This window comes from Ambystoma mexicanum, chromosome 8, assembly GCF_040938575.1.
Source record: "Ambystoma mexicanum isolate Mex_15411 chromosome 8, UKY_AmexF1_1, whole genome shotgun sequence".
Taxonomy (NCBI): domain Eukaryota; kingdom Metazoa; phylum Chordata; class Amphibia; order Caudata; family Ambystomatidae; genus Ambystoma; species Ambystoma mexicanum.
In genome coordinates, this window is record NC_090929.1 from 1,362,070,589 (window position 1) to 1,362,093,446 (window position 22,858).

At 44.4% G+C, this 22,858-nt stretch overlaps 1 protein-coding gene across 1 annotated transcript in view; it reads left to right on the forward strand.

Annotated features, from left to right (window-relative positions):
- CLRN3 (clarin 3) overlaps positions 1 to 20,249 on the forward strand; it is a 135,692-nt gene extending 115,443 nt beyond the window's left edge. Inside the window, exon 3 of the mRNA XM_069611480.1 lies at positions 17,695 to 20,249. Coding sequence (XP_069467581.1) covers positions 17,695 to 17,969 — 275 coding nt within the window. The 3' untranslated portion in view covers positions 17,970 to 20,249. The remainder of the gene's footprint in view (positions 1 to 17,694) is intronic.
- The last annotated feature ends 2,609 nt before the right edge of the window (positions 20,250 to 22,858 follow it).

Consider the following 22,858-nt stretch of genomic DNA (forward strand, 5'->3'; position numbering starts at 1 on the left):
TATCTATAACACAGGTGCAAAAGAAATCCTAAACAATATCATCATTACTCTGCACCTGGATAGTCTTGATGTAAAAGACGCGCACGCTGCCGCTGAGCTATCCTCCCGTCCCGGGAGGATAGCTCAGCGGCAGCGTGCGCGTCTTGAAAGCAAGACGGCACGAAGCAACAACAGCGATCCCCGGGTCCGCGCTTAAAAACCTCTGGGTGTTTAAGCGCGTTATGAATACGTAACTAAGATAAAAAAAAATACGCAACTAAGAAAAAGCAAAAACAATTCCTGTAACAGCGCCTCGATGCCTGCGGGCTGTGTGAGCGCTTTATAAATGTAAAATAAAATAAAAAAATAAATAAAAGTACCACAGTTAATGGGGGGAGGAAGGATAGCTCAGGGCAACGCGTTTGTCTTGGAAGCAAGACAACGTAGCGCAAAAGAGGTCGAAATTCCAATCCCGCACTTCGAAACACTTGCTAGTATTAAGCGCGTTATAAAATAACTATTATTATTATTATGCAGACAATATGTTCAATAAAAAATTTACAGAACTTTAGATTTTTTATGCGCAGAGAAAAATGAATTCAATATTAGTGTTATGTAAGTGATTTCAACCCGACACTCCACCTAAGTCAATGCCTAGCGTGTGATGCACAGCTGGAACCCTTAATTATATATTTTTGTCTATAAGTTCTTTTATTTCTGAATAATGTACCCTTATATCACGCCCCTCTTTTTGAATCCCACCCGGTCTCACTGAACCAGGAAGCAGGCTGTTTTGCAAAGTTAAAAGATTTATTTTATGAATTTGAACAATATATACATATCACACTATTAATATTTATACAATGATCACCATTGGGGTGATGTTACAATCAACAATCTCTTTAATCAGAAGGAGTATGGATAAGAAAAATAATGCAGTACAGAATAAAACCTTGTGTGGGTTCAGTCAAATGAAATGTCACTTTTTCCCCCTGGACACTACTCAATTCCCCCCAATATGCCATATAAAGTGATGGAATGAGAGAACACAGGTTTTAGGAATAAACACTGAACAAATACAGTTTCAATCCCAATCCCCCCAGCAAGCAGAGAGAAATAGGAATGATTTCAAAACAGGTCAATTGCTTTTGAATGTGGCTTTGAATGAATGATAAAACACTGAAAAATGGATTTAAATCACTAAATCACTAAATTGGATTCAAAACTAGTGGGAGCCACGTTGTATAGTTTCAGGTAAACACTAGCAATGATGATTGAATAACTAGCAGATTGTAAACAGAATTCTGAGGTCGGATCCAAAGAATAGCTGCTTTACACGTGATGAAATTTAGCCAAATGCAAATTTGCGGCAAACTTTTCCACATGCGAGAAACGCGATTGTGAGAAAACTAGAAGGAGTTAGAATGCAGTTTTAGATTAGTTGGAAAGCTGAGGATGTTAGCTTCAATTTAACACTTACATTTCTAGCATGTAAGGTACGGAAGTTATGAAGGATTTAGTAGAGTTTGGTTTTTCTCAGAAAGAGTCAAGATTTTACTAATGAAAAATCCGCTTTTGAATTACAAACAAGAATTTTCTTTACACTAGGGAGGCTATGAAGATACAAGATACCCAACGGGACAGCCACCAGAACAGCGGCGCCTCTGTCTGACTTTTGCCCGCCAAGACACTTGTCTTTCTCCCGCAAATATATTAGCGCAAAGATGATATTATCACTACAATTATCAAAGGACTATATGGAAGAGGGAAAGATTCAGGAAAACAAGAGAGGTTCTACAATGGTACAAAAAAGGGTAGCAGGCGCCCCTCTCTCGAAATAACAAGGCATGATAACCTGTTCAGTGGTTATTAACCACATTGAGAGTTCGCAGCCATTGCTTTTTGCTCACTGTACCTTCACAGATGGGAAATATCCATTTGCATATCAGTCTTTGTCCCGCCCACAAGAGCAGTCCAGCACCGAAATGCTATGGCAATTCCTCTCTGAACAAGAGTACCATCAGCAACCCCATACACGTGTTTCAGCCTTGTTGGGCATCATCAGTGAGGTGAAGCTGAGCCTCTCTAAGTACAGTGAGCAGGGAGTCCACGTCTGGTTGCCCCCAGGTAACCTAGGGTGACCAACCCCAAGTTCCTTTCAAAAATACAAAAAAGGTAGCAGGCGCCCCTCTCTCGAAATAACAAGGCATGATAACCTGTTCAGTGGTTATTAACCACATTGAGAGTTCGCAGCCATTGCTTTTTGCTCACTGTACCTTCACAGATGGGAAATATCCATTTGCATATCAGTCTTTGTCCCGCCCACAAGAGCAGTCCAGCACCGAAATGCTATGGCAATTCCTCTCTGAACAAGAGTACCATCAGCAACCCCATACACGTGTTTCAGCCTTGTTGGGCATCATCAGTGAGGTGAAGCTGAGCCTCTCTAAGTACAGTGAGCAGGGAGTCCACGTCTGGTTGCCCCCAGGTAACCTAGGGTGACCAACCCCAAGTTCCTTTCAAAAATACAAAAAAGGTAGCAGGCGCCCCTCTCTCGAAATAACAAGGCATGATAACCTGTTCAGTGGTTATTAACCACATTGAGAGTTCCCAGCCATTGCTTTTTGCTCACTGTACCTTCACAGATGGGAAATATCCATTTGCATATCAGTCTTTGTCCCGCCCACAAGAGCAGTCCAGCACCGAAATGCTATGGCAATTCCTCTCTGAACAAGAGTACCATCAGCAACCCCATACACGTGTTTCAGCCTTGTTGGGCATCATCAGTGAGGTGAAGCTGACCCTCTCTAAGTACAGTGAGCAGGGAGTCCACGTCTGGTTGCCCCCAGGTAACCTAGGGTGACCAACCCCAAGTTCCTTTCAAAAATACAAAAAAGGTAGCAGGCGCCCCTCTCTCGAAATAACAAGGCATGATAACCTGTTCAGTGGTTATTAACCACATTGAGAGTTCGCAGCCATTGCTTTTTGCTCACTGTACCTTCACAGATGGGAAATATCCATTTGCATTAGAGAGGCATCAGCTTCACCTCACTGATGATCCCCAACAAGGGTGAAACACGTGTATGGGGTTGCTGGTGGTACTCTCGTTCAGATTGGAATTGCCATTGTATTTCGGTGCTGGACTGCCCCTGGGCAGGACAAAGACTGATATGCAAATGGATATTACCCATCTGTGAAAGGCACAGTGAGTAAAAGCAGTGGCTGCGAACTCTCAAGTGGTTAATAACCACTGAACAGGTTATCATGTCTGTTCTTGCGAGAGAGGGGCGCCCGCTACCTTTGTAAAATTATTTTTTAAGGAACCTGGGATTGGTAACCCTAGGTCTCCTGGGGGCAACCAGACGTGGTCTCCCTCTCACTGTGCTTAGAGAGGCATCAGCTTCACCTCACTGATGATCCCCAACAAGGGTGAAACACGTGTATGGGGTTGCTGGTGGTACTCTCGTTCAGATTGGAATTGCCATTGTATTTCGGTGCTGGACTGCCCCTGGGCAGGACAAAGACTGATATGCAAATGGATATTACCCATCTGTGAAAGGCACAGTGAGTAAAAGCAGTGGCTGCGAACTCTCAAGTGGTTAATAACCACTGAACAGGTTATCATGTCTGTTCTTGCGAGAGAGGGGCGCCCGCTACCTTTGTAAAATTATTTTTTAAGGAACCTGGGATTGGTAACCCTAGGTCTCCTGGGGGCAACCAGACGTGGTCTGCCTCTCACTGTGCTTAGAGAGGCATCAGCTTCACCTCACTGATGATCCCCAACAAGGGTGAAACACGTGTATGGGGTTGCTGGTGGTACTCTCGTTCAGATTGGAATTGCCATTGTATTTCGGTGCTGGACTGCCCCTGGGCAGGACAAAGACTGATATGCAAATGGGTATTACCCATCTGTGAAAGGCACAGTGAGTAAAAGCAGTGGCTGCGAACTCTCAAGTGGTTAATAACCACTGAACAGGTTATCATGTCTGTTCTTGGGAGAGAGGGGCGCCCGCTACCTTTGTAAAATTATTTTTTAAGGAACCTGGGATTGGTAACCCTAGGTCTCCTGGGGGCAACCAGACGTGGTCTCCCTCTCACTGTGCTTAGAGAGGCATCAGCTTCACCTCACTGATGATCCCCAACAAGGGTGAAACACGTGTATGGGGTTGCTGGTGGTACTCTCGTTCAGATTGGAATTGCCATTGTATTTCGGTGCTGGACTGCCCCTGGGCAGGACAAAGACTGATATGCAAATGGATATTACCCATCTGTGAAAGGCACAGTGAGTAAAAGCAGTGGCTGCGAACTCTCAAGTGGTTAATAACCACTGAACAGGTTATCATGTCTGTTCTTGCGAGAGAGGGGCGCCCGCTACCTTTGTAAAATTATTTTTTAAGGAACCTGGGATTGGTAACCCTAGGTCTCCTGGGGGCAACCAGACGTGGTCTCCCTCTCACTGTGCTTAGAGAGGCATCAGCTTCACCTCACTGATGATCCCCAACAAGGGTGAAACACATGTATGGGGTTGCTGGTGGTACTCTCGTTCAGATTGGAATTGCCATTGTATTTCGGTGCTGGACTGCCCCTGGGCAGGACAAAGACTGATATGCAAATGGATATTACCCATCTGTGAAAGGCACAGTGAGTAAAAGCAGTGGCTGCGAACTCTCAAGTGGTTAATAACCACTGAACAGGTTATCATGTCTGTTCTTGCGAGAGAGGGGCGCCCGCTACCTTTGTAAAATTATTTTTTAAGGAACCTGGGATTGGTAACCCTAGGTCTCCTGGGGGCAACCAGACGTGGTCTCCCTCTCACTGTGCTTAGAGAGGCATCAGCTTCACCTCACTGATGATCCCCAACAAGGGTGAAACACGTGTATGGGGTTGCTGGTGGTACTCTCGTTCAGATTGGAATTGCCATTGTATTTCGGTGCTGGACTGCCCCTGGGCAGGACAAAGACTGATATGCAAATGGATATTACCCATCTGTGAAAGGCACAGTGAGTAAAAGCAGTGGCTGCGAACTCTCAAGTGGTTAATAACCACTGAACAGGTTATCATGTCTGTTCTTGGGAGAGAGGGGCGCCCGCTACCTTTGTAAAATTATTTTTTAAGGAACCTGGGATTGGTAACCCTAGGTCTCCTGGGGGCAACCAGACGTGGTCTCCCTCTCACTGTGCTTAGAGAGGCATCAGCTTCACCTCACTGATGATCCCCAACAAGGGTGAAACACGTGTATGGGGTTGCTGGTGGTACTCTCGTTCAGATTGGAATTGCCATTGTATTTCGGTGCTGGACTGCCCCTGGGCAGGACAAAGACTGATATGCAAATGGATATTACCCATCTGTGAAAGGCACAGTGAGTAAAAGCAGTGGCTGCGAACTCTCAAGTGGTTAATAACCACTGAACAGGTTATCATGTCTGTTCTTGCGAGAGAGGGGCGCCCGCTACCTTTGTAAGGTTCTACAATGGGGTTATGGATAGGATAGAATGGTTTGGATAAGATTACTTAAGGATGACATACTGGCTATGGACAATTCTATACTATAGATACTCACAACTGTGGTTTGGTATAGGCCCGTCTAAGATCTGGTCAAAGGTTTTGGACTGGAATTCTGCTAGCCCACCGGACAGGATTCAGGCGCTCGGTTCTGCACTCATCATGGCACTCTGGACACTGCACAGCCTCTGGACTGGATCTGAAGGGTTGGTTCTGGGTTGCAGCTAGCAGGTTACAGCTCCGCTCTACTGGTTTGGATCTCTGGGTTATAGCAAGACTTCTTAGCGAGAAGCAGAAACAGCCCGGCTGTTCTATTTGGTGTTGTTCCCCTTGGAAGTCGGGGGGTAAATCAGGTTTCAAGATTTTAAAGGCCAGTTGAGAAGGGTTCAGCTTTGGAATTGGGTCTTCTGCTTTCAGGGTTCTGGAGTCTTGGATATGGGTTTCTCCTGCAGAGCGCTTCGCCAGTAATCAGTTGATGGATGAATCTGTCTCTTTGGGTCCTAAACTGTCCCTATTTATGTATTTCCCTAAGGGGTGGGTAGGCTAAATTATACTAAGCACACCCTCTAGGAATCCTATTGGTTAAGGTCTGTCCACTCTTCTGATTTGAGAAGGAACACATGGTTTCATGATGATGCAGTATTTTACAATCCAGGGAGGACCTCCCCTTTGTTTCTGTAGAGTATATCTATTTTTCACATAAATCATATTTACAATACAACCAAATTGCTAACAATACATATTTACATCAAAGATTTAGGAAAGCAAGTATCCATCCGAGTTTCATCTCAGTGAGAGCTTTAGTTCCAATTTTACAGTTTTCTGCGCTTTTGGTTGGGTACCCAGTGTCAGATCTGTCCACATTTTTAGACATATATGCGCATGACATCTGGGCATACTCATGTGAAGTTTCATACTTCTAGCATTATCACAATTGCTACAACATCAACATTTCGATAGTCCTGTCTCTGAACATCACACAGAGTTCAGAGTAGTTTCAAACTATGAGCAGAATTTCCATGTTAACAACCTATAATTTACAGATTTTTACACATTTTTCACAGTTCTCTATGAGTCTTTTTCAAAAAGATATTTTCTTGGGTTTAAGATACACAAATCTGTCTGGTCCCGCCTCCATGGTTTTGCTGGGCCAAGAGCAGTCCATGGCTCTCTTCTTGCTGGCAGTTGTTTCTGTTGACACCTGAATTTGCATTCCCTTTCAGTCCATTGTCTCTCCTCGGAGAAGCAGTGCAAAATCCCCTCCTCCTTTCATTAGCATCTAACTGAGAGTTCCTGGGCAGAGAGCAAAAGGGAAGGCACCTTTGTTTGGGGCAAACTGTGGAATGTGCTTTTGAAGTCCTGTGGCCGGCATCAGTTCACTTTAAAACACTTTTTCCCTCATTACGACCCTGGCGGAGATCCATGGTGCAATTTGCACCATGGACCATGGCGCAGAGCTGCCAACTCCACCATGGGGGTTGGCGGACTTACCGCCCCATTCCGAGGTTGGCGGGGCGGTTAGTCCCCAATCCCCATTCCCATTTTTGCCCCATAGGGTATAATGGGAGTGGGGAAGGCGTTAATTACGCCACCGTAAATTACGGTGGCGTAATTAACAAGAGGTCCCGTAGCGCCATGGATTTTTCCGCCTGGAAAATCCGGGCGTAAAATCACCATGGCGCTACGGAAAGTCGTAGTAAGGCGGGGAGGTACGCCATGCATTACGCTGGAGTAAACCCCTCTCCGCCAGGGTCGTAATGAGGGACTTTGTTTAAAATTGTCTTTGCTAAATAAACTTTGCATTTTCAACAAGTCTACACAATAATCTCTAATTCCAGGCTTTTTAAAACATAGAGATTGAATAGTAGCAACCTATATTGCTTTTGATGGCAAGTCTCTTCTTTTCAAGAATTTGATCTTAATGTACAAGTTTAAACTAACAGTATAAGTAAATGACAGCTTTGACACAGGCGAGCAGCGGTACTGCGCCCATATTCTGACATATTTTTCCAGGCAAGCACCTTTTTGAATGTGGATATTCTTGTGACGAATTGTGCTTCTCCTGACATTGTGCTTATGGGAATTCCTTAAATAAGGTGATGGTTAACATCCAACAAGGATGTTGGATCTTTTCTGATGTTTGGAGAACCATTATTTTGCAATTTCCACAGCCAAGGAAAAACGGATTTTAGAGCACTTCTGGGTTTTCCTGGCAATGAAGCACTGCCTTTTCAGGTAGTTCCATCTCACACTGTGGGCAGCCCAATGACAGGTTTTTGCAGTGTGGTCTACCGCCGACACAGGCAAAATAGATTGGCAGCCTATTTTTCCAGTTTCCCTTGCGCACATCTCAGAGATTTCTAGCGCGCATAGGGCTTTTTGGCGGCCATTCTGTTGTTTCTGATGAAAGCAACACACAGTGATGTCGCAGGGCAGAGCCTAGTGGGTTAGTACTTCCTACAGTTATATGCATTTTCTCTCAAAATATGTGTGTGCTTTAACACTAAATTAGCATATAACATTATTTACGAATTTTCTAATAAGAAATTAGATGTAAGAGGCAAAAGGGGTGGAGAAATGTGTGGTTGGATTAAGGGAGGAGAGGCCCACAACAGGAAAAAGGGGGGATTAGTGGAATAACAACATAGGGGATTCCTAATCCAAATTTGAAACATAACGCTTTTAATTTCGGTATGTTTCGAAAATTTCAATGTTTTAACATTTTAACAGTGGGGTTATTAGTGAATTTATCTTTTTTGAAATGTGTGCACTATATTTTACCTATATTGTTTTGAGGATGAATAATAAAAACAATAAACAAAAAAACCCTGAAATGGCTACTCAAAAGGAGCCTCGTTTATGGTTTTATGGCCAACAAGAATGGACTGTTTTCCTTGGCTAGAACCAGTCCCTTACAAAATATATTATCTGCATGTTATCAGACGACAAAAGAAAGAACTTAAAGAGATACAGTTATTGAAATTGTTGACATCTTTATACCAGTGCCAAAGTGCCAACATTGGGATTTAACATAGACACCCAGGGAGGAAGAGAGCTTTATATTGCAAGCAATTGAATGTCTCCTAAAATTGACTTAATTAGATGTTATTAACAAATATTAAGCCATTCTCGATGGTCACATTCAATGTAACCAACAGTGTGAAAATGAGAAGAGTTTCTATAACTTTACATTCATATTAGAACATTAAAATGTTGTCAGAAAATATAATTACAAGCGATAGTATGCACATCATTAACATTTGACAAAGTGTTTTTGTTGAGTTGATGTGCACTATAAATATTGCCTTTGTAATGGGACATGTGAGATAAGATTCAAATATAGTGTTGTTTCTGGAATGTGAAAGTCTAACCAACACAATCTGAGGATCCCACAATGAGTGAAGCATATAATACTTCCCTACATTGAAGGATGTTAGATTGCTTAATCTTTGCATTCTTTACAAGGCTAATAACCACATCAAAGGAATTATGATCACATCATTTGGTACCTGAATGAATAGCAAACATGAAATAGACATTTTAAATATTCTAAATATATTAATGATAAAAACATATATTCTAAAGCCTTGAATGTTGCTACACTTTACCTTAAATTTGACCTCCAGAGATGAAATATCCGAAGGTCTCCCAATAATATTATCGTTAACTAATGGCACAGAACTTGTTCATGGGGGCAGTTTTGAAGAGGAATCTTGGTTTTGCTTTATAAAACACTGCATTTCCTTCAATTCTTATTCGGCTAGCCTATGCATGTTTTTCTGACTCAGGTAGCTTAGACTTCCTAAGCCAATTCATCTCTTAGATTTCCCAGAAATTACTGGCTCAGTCCTTAGAATACAGTACTCTTCCACAGGTTACAAAGCAGAAAGCTTTGAGATACACAGAAGCTGATGGGCCAAACTACAGGGGAGGGAGCACACTTCTGAGTCGGAAGCTCAAGAATCAAGTTTCCGCTGGGTAAGCCAGCACATCACAAATTCACTTCCTCTGAAGGCCAACTTAATCTTTCATCCTTCCCAGGTGGATCAATAACATACCATTATATTGATTAATAATAACAGCGATTAACACCCTTCTCTGAATATATGAAACCTGACAGCCGATAAGGATCCAAGGCTTCTGGGGGAACCTTTGCTCGTGTAACCATGGTTCCGGATGCCTGTAAGAATTCCAGCATTCACATGTTCCCCCTGCTTGCCTTGGTCACCTTGACAATCTTCCGCTCCCCCAACTGCTTTGCCTTGCCCAAAACGCATCCACCTGCCCCAATCCAAAGCTCCATGTGAAGAAACAGAAACAGGACAAACGTTGTACATGCTAGGGCCAAAAAGATAATACTGACTTATCCCTTCAGGCCAACGAGCAGCCATTGCCTGGCAGCCATGGCAAAAGTTTTGTTTTAACTTTACCAAACCCCCTAGTTCCCTGGCCCCACAGCTGGGTGCTAATAGCCTTATTGCCTGCAGCTGCTGTGCAATATGGTCACCTTTTGGTCCCTTAGCCCTCCTTATGCGCCCTCGCTTCTCTCAGGCCCATAGGTTGCGCGTTTGGGCACATAAGAGTCCATATTGACTGCAGCTGTAGGCAACAATGCTTCATTAGTACAGCATTTAGAAATGGGAGTAATCTGGCATGTCAGTCTTTTGTGCATTTTTGTTAGAGACAATGCTGCTGTCTGATGTTTGTGTAAGGTGACATTGTGGTGAAGACATATGTTTTTGATCGTCTTGTTCTTTTTCTTGTGATGTACGGACCCATGCCCTGGCCTTCAGTGTTTAGCAGAATCTAACATGGGGTTAAATTACAGAAACTTTTCACGGGTGAAAGTTCAAAGTTGCACGATATGAGCACTAGGGCAAAGTTTGCTTTTGCATGAGTGGCCTCCTTTTATCTTCAAATGTAGCAAGTTATCATCTTTACTGAAATCTGGAAGTATATATTGTGTCATTACGTTTGTCAACTTCTCATATCTTAATAAACAGTATGCTTCCTTCCTTGCATTTGACATTTCATCTGGTAGAATAAACAGATCCGCTTTAAATGTTTTAACTCATCTCTTTTACCGAATTGCCTTTGGCAATACGTATTCACTGTTGCACTCCTTTCTCTTCTAAAAGTGAATAATGCTTGTTTTGCATAGCACGTTTCTAGGATAACTTCTTTCATTTTGTCTACTTCATCTATGAGCCAATGTTCTTGATTAAAGTTTTCAACAAATGATAGACTACAAGGTGTGTAGGATGTGGAGATTCCATGGGGCTACTAATCACTTCCTTAGAATGCATACACATATTTGGGCGGAGGCTTTGTAAATGCTTGAAAGGAGCACTATACATGTCAATATACAGAGTGCATAAAAAAGTGACCAATTTCAGAAGTGTTGCATAAATACTGAAGCATTGGCAAAGCCAATAATTTTTTCATGCGGAATAGGCATTGCAAATATGGTCTGTGGGTGTTCAGGGAAAGAGGGGGCAGGAGAAATAGGGGTGGTGTGATAAAGATAGATACGGAGGAGTTAGGGAAAGCAGATGGTGAATAGGATCGGAAAGAGTGGTGCTTGCATGGTGCTGTCTGCAGATCTATTGACAAGGAGTACGAGGTTGGTGGAGTGCACAGGGATGGACAAAGATCCCCAGTAAAATTGTCTTCCTAGCAGTTCCTGAGATCAACAGAAACCTGTAGGTCAGCAACTGGATGCACTTGAAACCATATGGAAAAAATGAAGTGGAATATTCACAAGGACGTTCTAGCTTCAAGTAAAAGACACTGGGGGTCATTCCGAGGTTGGAGGTAAGGAATTACCGGCACCGGTAAGGGTGCCGATGCCTGTAATCCCTTACCTCCGTATTCCGAGGTCCCTTTGCGGGTCCTTCCTTACCTCCTGCTTTTAGCAGGAGTAAAGTACGGGACCCGCAAAGGTACTTCAGAGGTAATTACGGTACCGTAATTTACGGTGCCGTAATTACCTCCTTCCCCATTCCCATTGAGCCATATGGGGCAGAAATGGGAATGGGGAAGGGCAAAAGGTGAATGGGGAATCACCGGTCCCTCCAACCATGGAATGGACCGGTAATTACTCCATTCACCATGCCGGATTTGGGACGGTTTCGGAGCCAACCATGGAGCTAATTACTCCATGATTAGCTCCAAACCCGGAATGAGGCCTATTATTATTATTATTATTATTATTATTATTATTGTATTTATTTAGCGTGGCCCTAGCTTCAAGAACCAATGGAGCACTTTACAGAGGTATACAACAATACAGATACACAATAGAGCAGCGCTTTACAGAGGTATATAACAGTACAGATGCATAACGGAGCGTTTTTCAGAGGTAACAACTGAACAGATATACTGCAGGGGTAGGATGCAGAGGCGCACAGAGGCAGCTATACAGGGTGGCGGGGACAAGAGGGTCAGACAACGTCTAGCGAGTCAGGTGGCATGGGGGGGCAACATGATGACCTGGGTGTTAAGGAGGAGAGACTCCTTGAAGAGGTGGGTCTTGAGTTCTTTTTTGACATGTGTCATCAAAGGCTGACTATGCCACGGGCAGGATATCCCAAGTGGGACTATGCCAGCTTTGAGTAGCTCATGTTAGTGACACGTCTAATTGACATCTAAGAGAACGTTTCTAATGTATCAAGGTGCAGCATAAAGGGTTCAATAATGAAATTTACCGGATAAAATAAAATCCACCTTAGACCTTTCTTGATAGAAAGTCAAGAGATTAACACATATCCTTTTGTGAGCAACTTGATCCAGAAGAAACCATTTGGAATTAGTCAGCTGAAATGTATACCCGGGCATCCTGCCTTCAGGTAAAAAGCATGGGCCAGCAGAGACTAATTACTTTGTGAACAACTTTGCAGTTCGGTTGCAGTTTTACTAAATGTTTCATGCTTGCAGTCTATAAATTGAATCTTACAGGTTTTTTTGTATGAAATGCAGAAGAGGTAGGCATACAGAGACAAACGAGACAACACAGAGAGTGTGGTTCTGTATTGGTGAGTGTGTGTTTACATTTGAGTGCTTGTCAGATAGAAAAGGGAGCAAGGTTTAATTTCTATTTCACTTAAATAGGGTTGTTTCACAAAAGGAAATCTTGCTCCCAAAAGCACTTGCATCCATTTCAGAAGTAGAATGTGCACATTAGTAGTGAAATAGGAGTGAACATTTCTCACATGTTTCTTTGCTTTTTGTAACCTTCCCTGTGGGGCTTTCTGTTGCTTTTTCACAAAGGATGTGGGAACATGTGGGAAGTTGCACATCTAAAGTGGATCAAAGGGTTGCTGTTCATTTGCCTCTTTATCTGCATGCCATATCATTAAAATGTCTATGCAAGTGATGTCCACAATTCAGGCGTTGAGAGGATTTGCACTCACAGTGTGATTAATCAAATTCCGGGGTACAAGTGGTCGAGGGATGAATATCGGTTTCTAAACCATCAATCGTCCCCACATCTGTAATACACCAGAATGGCTTTGAACAGATTGGAATAATTAAGCATACAATTAAAATTATAAACTTCCTTGTCCAATTTTAGTAATGTGGACGGAATGGCAGGCTTATCTCTTCTAAAGGTTGTGCATCTTTGGTTAGTTGCAACACAGCAAAAATATAATTATTACCCAATGATAAAAAAAGACTGCCCAGTCAAGGTTGTATAAAAATATCTACTTTATTATTATCACAACAGTCTAACAACACTATGAAATACAATGCACCCTGTAAAGGAATGCAGAGGACATACAGTTTCAAAGAAAGAAAAGGGATGCACTCTGGATACTGACAGGAGGGTAGTCGGTATGGTTACTAACTACAACAGTTTGTTAAGGTTCCTTTGCTTTAGCACAAAGGTCGAAAAAGGATCTTAAAATGTCTCTAGGGGCCTTCCAGGAAGGATCAGAGGGACAGAACCACAATGTATCTTTGGCTGTTGGTGTTCTTGCTGCTAGACAGGGTTGAGTCGGCTTCAGGGGACTTTGCAGGTTTCTGTGACAGAGTTTGAGATGGGAACCAGCTGCTGGTATCAGGTGGTACGACGGTTCGGTGAGCAAAGCTAGATGAACAGCTGCAGGCTGGCCTACACAGCGGCTCAGCGTCAGGAATTGTTATCTCAGTACTGATTGACAGTTCTGAAGCACTGGTCGAGACGTCTCAGATGTCTTTATGCAACAGCGGCTTGACCACGGTCAGAGTTTCCATCGGTTGTGGATTGAGGAACTTGCTTCCCTCTTTGGGTATCCTGGCCTTCCTTCACTGGTAAAGAAGTAAGGCAGAATATACCTTCAGCCAGGTCCAAGGTTGAGTTCTTTTTTCCTCTTGTGAAGTCTTCAGATGATCTGCCAGAAGAGGGGCTCTGCCCTCTTTTAAAACCAAGTGGGCCACAGTGATTGGTGTAGGCTAAGCCTACCTTTGGGAATCAATCCTGGGGTCTCTGCCAAAAATCTCCTGTGTGCATGAGGTCATAACCAGAGTGCTTTGCAGCAGGAAAGGTAATGGGGTGAAAACAGGAACAGGGTGTGCCCCAGAACTAATATGGTGGAACCCATCTCTCAATAGAAAGAGCTATGGGCTCACTCCCTTGTGCTACTAAGTCCCACCCATCTTCCTGTCTGTTGTGTTCATAGAGTTTCACTGGTTAATGGCCCTCCTGTGTGGATCCTGTTAAAGCGGAAGGTCTCCATTGAAGCTGTTGAGAGACCAGACTCTCTGGCTCCTGCAGACCTCATTCTCGTACCTCATGAATGGGGTCCCATTAGTGGGGTGACCTAGTGTAACAACAGACCCAGACATGACAGTTGACTGCCATTAATACTGAGAGGTGGGAGCTGGCTTCAGGTTGACACAGTTACATATGAAGAGTTGTTGGATTTCCTGCCTCCTTTGTTATCCTCTGTAGCCAGGTCCCATGTGTGCCTGTTTGAAGTACCCCCTGTAGGCATGATAATCGCTGCCATCAGTGGCAGGGACTAAATAAAGAGCTGGTCGGTTCCATGGAAACATTGTCAGTTAATCAGGCAGGGGGAAGGTTGGACCTTCCCCTTCTTCGGATGACATTGCACTCTCTTTGGCTGCCACATTCCAACTTAATATGATAGGGTCAGATGGTGCCTGTAGGTGGTGTACAGCCTGAAGTACACGGGTATATGCTTTTGTCATGCTCTGAGCATAGGTAAATGTGTGTGGATCTGCCCCCCATATTTTCCTGAGTTCGGTCTACCATCATTCCATTTAATTAAAAATCTCAAAAAAGCCCAGGTGAGCCCAAGCCCACCATGCAGATGGACGAATTCCTAACACACTGCCTATGCAAACTTGGCACAGACACATTTCTCCCTGATGAATACGTCTCTTTGGAAACCTTCACGTGGGCTCGGGAGAAATGTGGGAAACTATGATATTTGTTCAAAGTGTAACACTAGACCTATAAACCCATGATGTTTGAATGCTTCAAATATTATGAGTTCCAACATAAAATATTGAAAAATATGGAATATATGTAAGTCTATGGGGTGTCATCACCATTATCCGGGTATCCTTTGTGGTGTATAATTAGGGGCTGTCTCAGGATCCTGATGCACCTATATGGCATCTGTCGTAAAATGTGAAGGCCACTGAGCTTAACGCTACCAACATGAATTGGAACACTTTTAAAAAAATGGACTTCACTCAAAATGGCCGAATTTGTTATGGCTCTCATATAGCCTGGAGGAAGCACAGTAATCTGACATGAGCTTGATATTGAATTCCCTAAGGTTTGGGATACAATAGAAATAGTTCTAGTTGATTCCAAAGGTTGTCACTATAGACACTTCTTTGTGTAGCTCAGAAACCATCTAGACTCATTGAGAGTGTTTCATACCAACTCATACATGCAGGCCTTCCCTGGGTTCAGTGGTCCTTGCACCACTGCTTTAGTAATGGCATACCCTACAACTATAATCACTGCCCTTCTCTGTTTATCCTTTGCAGTCATTTTGTCTAATCCCTCGGTCTCTTTGAAACTGAAGGTTTTCTTTCTTTCTAATCAAGTTATTTTTTGTTGTTTGCTGTTTATAAAATTTCCGAAATGTTGTTGTTAGATCATAATGTGTGGTTGTGGTTCAATTACACTGACGTCTTTCTAGACCTGGCTCAATTATTTGACTCTCAGAATGCTAGAACTTCCTGACGAGAACAGTTTTGCTGGCTCCTCCTATCATTAAAGTGGAGTAGACACCCACTAGTTTCCCTGGTGCTCAAACCCCTGCTCACAGTGCAATCCACTCTTCGATTGCCAAGAGGTTTGAAGCACCAATCAGGAGCCTCAAACTATTGGGTAGGTTTTCATGCAGCCAATTAGAAGACTGAAATTTGCAAAGGGAAGTTCAACACTCTTAAAGAGTTCCTTGTGCTCCCCGTTCCTTTGTAGTACTTTGCTAGGCTTTTGGAGGGATGCTGAGCTTTCAATTTGAGGGGGAGAAGAGTATGTGACAGAGAGCGAACTAGATTTAAGAGACATGCTTTTGTACACTTTGGTTTTTTTTGCATGTGTTTTCACAGTTTTGTATGTCTGCTTTTGTTTTCATTTCTTTCTTAGCCTTAGATTACCCCTTCTAATGTTTAATTTCTCTCTTTGGTGTGCATCAGTTTTCGGTTTCCCTTCATTTCCTTAATGTTTTGCCCTTTACACATTAACTTCCCTTTTTGTTGTTGTTTGTACTTGCATGTTCTGCTTTTGTTTAATTTCGCTTTTATTTTGTTGATTAGGGAGATAATCAGTTGCCACCTCTCTGGTTTTCTGTTCCCACACAAAAACTCAAATATCACCCTGTGTTCCTTTGCTCTTTCATGAAACAATCTTGTGTCATACTCTGTGATTTTGTCCTCCCTAATGGAAAGATCAGGTTTCACTTTCTATGATTGTATGCCCCTCACAAAACGATCAATTGCCCTCTCTGTGATTGTACATTCTCACGTGGAAAAAGTCACCCGTCTCTCTATGGGATTTTATGTTTCTCTTGAAAAAGCATGTACATGCCTCTCTCTCTCTCTCTCTCTCTCTCTCTCTCTCTCTCTCTCTCTCTCTGCTGCTCTCTGTGATTTTCTATTCCCTCAAACAAAATCGGGTGCCACAATGTGATGTTCCCTTAGTACACATCATGTATCCCTCTCTGTAATTTTCGTCCTCCTCATATCATAATTAGATGCACCTTTTATATAATTGTATGTTCTCTCACGAAAATACCATATCATACTCATTGATTTTGTCGTCCCTCACGAAAACAAATAGTGTTCTCTGTAGGTTTCTGTTCTCCCTGTGTGATTTTTTATTCTGCCATAAATTAATCAAGTGCGCTCCTCTGTTATTTTCTTTCTCTCAATGAAAAAATATCCCTCTGCAATTTTCTGATTTTTCTAGAAAATAAACATCACCCTCCCTAAAGCTACCCTGGTTGCTAATATCCCATGTGGTGCCCTACTGTACTTTTTAATTCTATTCTAACTATTCTAATTCGAATACTAAAATAACTATTGTGAAATAAATCCCTTCCAACTTAAGCCTTATTTCTAACTCTACCTTCCTGTCTCTTGGTACAACTACGCAGACTGATCCTGCACCTCAACGCACCAAAGGTTTGACTTGGTCTAATTTACTGAAATTCAGGATTTTCGACTTTTACTCCAGTTTGGTCACCCATTCTGATGTATCTATTTATCTGCACTTGTTTGATCTTGCCATGTATGTGGATTCCCGTTTGGCTTGCTTGCCCCAGAAAATGTACACTTGAAATCTTGGTACGGCTCCAAAGCGTTCTCTCTCCAATGTCTGCAGGTTTTAGTGTTAAGTCATCGTGTAGGTAGATTCATACAGGAATCATGCACAGAAACCATCAGTCCCTTGAAATAATCAAAAGCCTGCCCTAAAATAATAGAACTACAGTCGGGTACATAATGACATAATACCATCTTATTCACATGAGGTGACAACAACTGATGTCAAGGTATTTGCCCAATCGTCACTGAAACAACAATCACCCTTGTGTCTAGCACTCAAGATGCAGAGCAACACACCTTGGCTATCAACATGTTCACTGTATGCAAACTCTACGAGCAAGATACTCAGAATGGTAGCAAAATAATAATGTATGTTTTTAGGATAAATATCATTTAATAACAACATTTCTTTTTCACTTTCTAGGTATCTTGATACTCCTTGCAATGATACTGAGTGCAGTGAACACAGAGGTAAACAAGATGCCCCTGTATCTGGCAAGCAAGACTATACCATCCAGAGTAACACTGGACAGCCCACAGAGCAGCTACGGATACTCGTTCTGGCTCCTGCTGGTCATCCTTCTGCTTAATGCTGCCACCATAATCATAATATACTTCTACCAGCACGCCCGGTACAGCAAGAGGAAGGAGCAGCAGAGGCCGATGGAAAATGCCCCCAAGGACGTCATTTTATTCTAACAGGATGACCCTGCATGGGAAGGGGCGACATTTCGAGTAACACGGCTGACTGACGCATCCTATTCCGTTCATTGAGACAACTATCTACCATAAGAAGATGCTGCTCTACTTTGTAGGCTTCTTCACACGTCGACTGTGTACTACTTCCTTTCTCGTATGCACTTGCCATCAATGATAGGTTCCCTCTTTACTTGGGAGTGCCTCAGCTGCTCATAGCTCTCCCCAGTGTGATGTGAGATCAACTTGTGGGATCCTTGTTATCATTAGAAATCAAGCTATCACACAGAAACCCTTTAAAAGAACGCCTGCATCTACAGAGTAGGCAACGCATGTACTGCTCGAGGCAAACACAAGCACCCAGTGGGGGAGGCAGAGTCCATTGTGTGGATTAGCTACCAGTACATGCCCCCCACATTCCTAGCAGCCTTGGCTCTGCTTTGGCTCTCGCCCAATGCCCCTTGACTTCTGTCTTCTCCTTCCACTCTTTGGCCTATGGGACCCTTTGTTCTGTCCCAAAACCTGCACACACACACCCCCGGAGCCAACTTCATGTATTGCTGTTTGATGCCAATCTGCTGTTCCCTCTGGCAGCATGCTTGGCTCCTGTGGAAATGAAAACACATCAGTGATTACCCATCAGCCATGGTCATCTATGTTGTGTATTTTCTGTGACAAAACACATATTATGGGCTCTGCACTGCTTGTTTTCTCACAAGAAAGGTCCCTCCAGCAACCGGATCATTGTACTTTGGTGCACATAACAATAATCATCTGTTATTATGTAGCACGTTCACCAAAGCACTGTACATTGGAGATTGTATTTACAATTACGAATACTCAATCGAAATTGATACTCATTCAGCAATCTTGAAAGGATGAAAGGCTGAGTTTTCTTTGCCAGCATTTAAACATGTGATCTGCAGATCAGGAACAGATTTCAGCAGCGAGTGCTTACCCGCTGAGCTATCTTAACAGCTTTATATAACCCTTCTGATTATGTTATATGAAAAACCTGAGGTTTCCTTTGTAGCAAACTGTAAAGATAGCGATTTTCAATCAATTCAAATCTATTAGAAAAAACAGTGTTTTCAAATGTTGCGACTGATTGAGAAACCAGTGAAGTATTAGAGCCCACTCTGTTGTGTGGTAAGTGACTGCCACCCAAACGAGTGGTCCGGAACCAAATGCATGGACCTCCAATGAGCTGGTACAGGCTCTAATGCTATTGAATATTGTGCAGGGCGTAAATGAGCGTCCTCGCCAGGAGCTTTTTGCGACACAGCATGTCCATGTATCCTTGACCAGGGAGCAGAGTGTACACATCACAAAGAGAAGATGGGAAGCAGCCCTTACAGGTGTTAGAGCCTCAATTCCAAGCTTGGTGATTGCCTGCAGAGCTGAGCCTTGTGAGAAGAACAAATGAGAGAAGAAAACATGCTCTAACGAAGGAACGTGCATGGCCCTAGAAAGAACTTTCCTCTCTTACTGTATTTAAGTTGGGAATATGCATTCTTGCAGGGCATCGTGCAGCAGAAAACTGAGCTACAATTATCTAGCATTTACAGTTTAATCTCTGAGTTAAATGATATTAAAAAGATATTGGGCCTCATTACGAGTCTGACGGTAACCCTGCCGGTGCTACCAGCGTGTTGCCGCCGGACCCGTAATATTTTACCGGCGCCTGACTTCCCGGTGCCACTGGGTGATTATGAGTCCTCCGCCCGGGAAGTCACGCGCCGGTAAATTGTAAGTCCCCATTCCCATAGAGTCACACAGGAATCTATGGGAGTGGGTACACGGAAGCACCGGCACTGTTGCTAACGGTGCTGCTGCTTCCATGACGGGTCTGTCTACAGTGGCCGCTACACCCGGAGGGTTAGACCTGTTGGGCACAGCAGCCATGGTCAGGCAGACTTGGAGTTTGACGATCCGGAAACAAGGGTGCCAGTGAGCTTAACGGCACTCTTGTTTACGAACCGGCAAACTCCCAATGCGGCCCATTGCCTTTAACTGGTCACAATACAAAGCAAATATTTACCCTAATTCTTTTACCATAGTCTGAAAAAAGCATACTGTTATGTTGAGTAAAACGATGTACACACAAAACTCTTGTTGAACAGAAGATTTTAGTGTTTCTGCATCACAAATACACAACTCTGAAATGTATTTCACCGTACATGGATGTGTGCCTGTATAGAATACTATATCATATAACATACATATTAAAGGAAGCATCTTATTTTCCACTATGAAGTAAAAACATCTTCCCTTGGAAAATTATATCTTGTCTTTGGCTAAATGATGATTTTGTTTTGTAATTTATCCTGAAAAATGAAAGAGTGATTCAATGTTCAAAATTATCCTTGGTTTCAAAAACACACCATCTATGTTGAGTACAATTTTATAGTCTCTCAAATTGTGCTTGGATAGTCTCTGTCTCATTTAGTTTTAGAAAGCCGCCATCTGTGTTCTAAATAGAACATTGGGTGCTTTTTGATATATTTTCAAATTATCTGGGTTGTCTCTGTTTCCTTAGGGTGGTCCTCAATGGTTCGGAATCCTGTTTGGACTCAATTCAAAAAAACTTCTTGCGTCAAAAATTCTTCTATTTGTGATAGCCTCTTTATAACAACCTCTTTTGGTCCATTAAACTCCTGTAGGTTATTTTACATGAGTATTGTATTCAATTCAAAGCTCCTTGTGTCAAAGATGCTTCTATTTTTGACAGCCTCTTTATAACAGTCTCTTATATTCAATTAAAAACATCTTGTATCAAAAATTAATTTATTTGTGACATCCTCTTTATAACAACCTGCCTGAGTGTCATTCAAAAGAGAAGAGTTGAGATAGGCAGACACTTGTACATAGACAATATATTCAAGGAGTCTAAGGGGGTAATTCATAGAATTCAGCGCACAAGTGGCGCACGCGGCTGGCGCACAGTGTGCGCGTGCGAATCCCTGCGCCAGCTGCGTGCGCTAAAATCAATCTCCGCGCACAGCGTATTCATGGATTCCAGCCACCAAAACCAGCCGTGGCGCACAGTGGCGCAGCGACCCTGCAGCAGCACCAGTTACGCCCCCAAGAACGCCTCGCGCGCAGGGAAAAGCCATCAATACACCCAATCCAGCGCAAAGGGCTGCGCTAACCCTGTACCAGCAGAGCAAGCGGGCTACGTGTATCACTGGGGTGCGCGGGAAGTACCTCACGCGATTGGCCCTGTGCGAGCAGGGTACGCGTATCTCAGGGTGCAGGGGAAGTTACACACGCGATTTCTGCAGGGTACGTGTATTTCAGGGGTGTGCGTGAATTTCCACACGCGATTGGGCCCGTGCGAGCAGGGTACGCGTATCTCAGGGGTGCGCGGGAAGTTCCACACGCGATTCCATCAGGGTACGTGTATTTCAGGGTGCGGGGGAAGTTCCACACTCAAAATCAGCAGGGTACGTGTATTCCAGGGGTGCGCGGGAAGTCCCACATGCGATTCCATCAGGGTACGCGTATTACAGGGGTGCGCAGGAATTTCCACACGCGACTGGGCCCGTGCGAGCAGGGTACGCATATCTCAGGGGTGCGCGGGAAGTTCCACACGCGATTTCAGCAGGGTACGTGTATTTCGGGGTGCGCGTGAAGTTCCACACGCGATATCAGCAGGGTAAGTGTATTTCAGGGTGCAGGGGAAGTTACACACGCGATTTCCGCAGGGTACGTGTATATCAGGGGTGCGCATGAAGTTCCACACGCGATATCAGCAGAGCACGTGTATTTCAGGGTGCAGGGGAAGTTACACACGTGATTTCTGCAGGGTACGTGTATTTCAGGGGTGCGCGGGAATTTCCACACGCGATTGGGCCCGTGCGAGCAGGGTACGCGTATCTCAGGGGTCCGCGGGAAGTTCCACACACGATTCCATCAGGGTACGTGTATTTTGGGGTGCGGGGGAAGTCCCACACGCGATTCCATCAGGGTACGTGTATTACAGGGGTGCGCAGGAATTTCCACACACGACTGGGCCCGTGCGAGCAGGGTACGCGTATCTCAGGGGTGCGTGGGAAGTTCCACACGCGATTCCATCAGGGTACGTGTATTTCGGGGTGCGCGTGAAGTTCCACACGCGATATCAGCAGGGTACGTGTATTTCAGGGTGCAGGGGAAGTTACACACGCGATTACAGAAGGGTACGTGTATTTCAGGGGTGCGGGGGAAATTCCACACGCGAAATCAGCAGGGTACGTGTATTCCAGGGGTGCGCGGGAAGTCCCACACGCGATTCCATCAGGGTACGTGTATTACAGGGGTGCGCGGGGAGCACCACACGTGAATTGCACGTGTGGGTCCTCCCAGGTGTTCCCTCTACACCCTCCACAGCCCCTGCAGGTGGCTCACACCACAGGGGCCTACCCTGCACATGTCCTGCAGGCACACCATCCACCATGGCCATGACCCCCAGCCAACCCACATGTCAACTTGCACTACTGCCCACCAACGCATGTCCCCCTGCACCCCCAGTCACCAGGGGCACCCTCCACCTGGCCCCACCCATGTCTCCCACCACCCCCACCCCCCAGCGCTGTGGGGCACCTGCCAGCAGGCCCCCACCCATGTCCAACTCATGTTCCCCACCACCCCCACCCCCCAGCACTGTGGGGCACCTGCCAGCAGGCCCCACCCATGTCTCCACCACCCCCACCCCCCAGCAGTGCAGGGGCACCCACCACCAGGCCCCCACCCATGTCTCACACCACCCCCACCCCCCAGCACTGTGGGGCACCTGCCAGCAGGCCCCCACCCATGTCCAACTCATGTTCCCCACCACCCCCACCCCCCAGCACTGTGGGGCACCTGCCAGCAGGCCCCACCCATGTCTCCCACCACCCCCACCCCGCAGC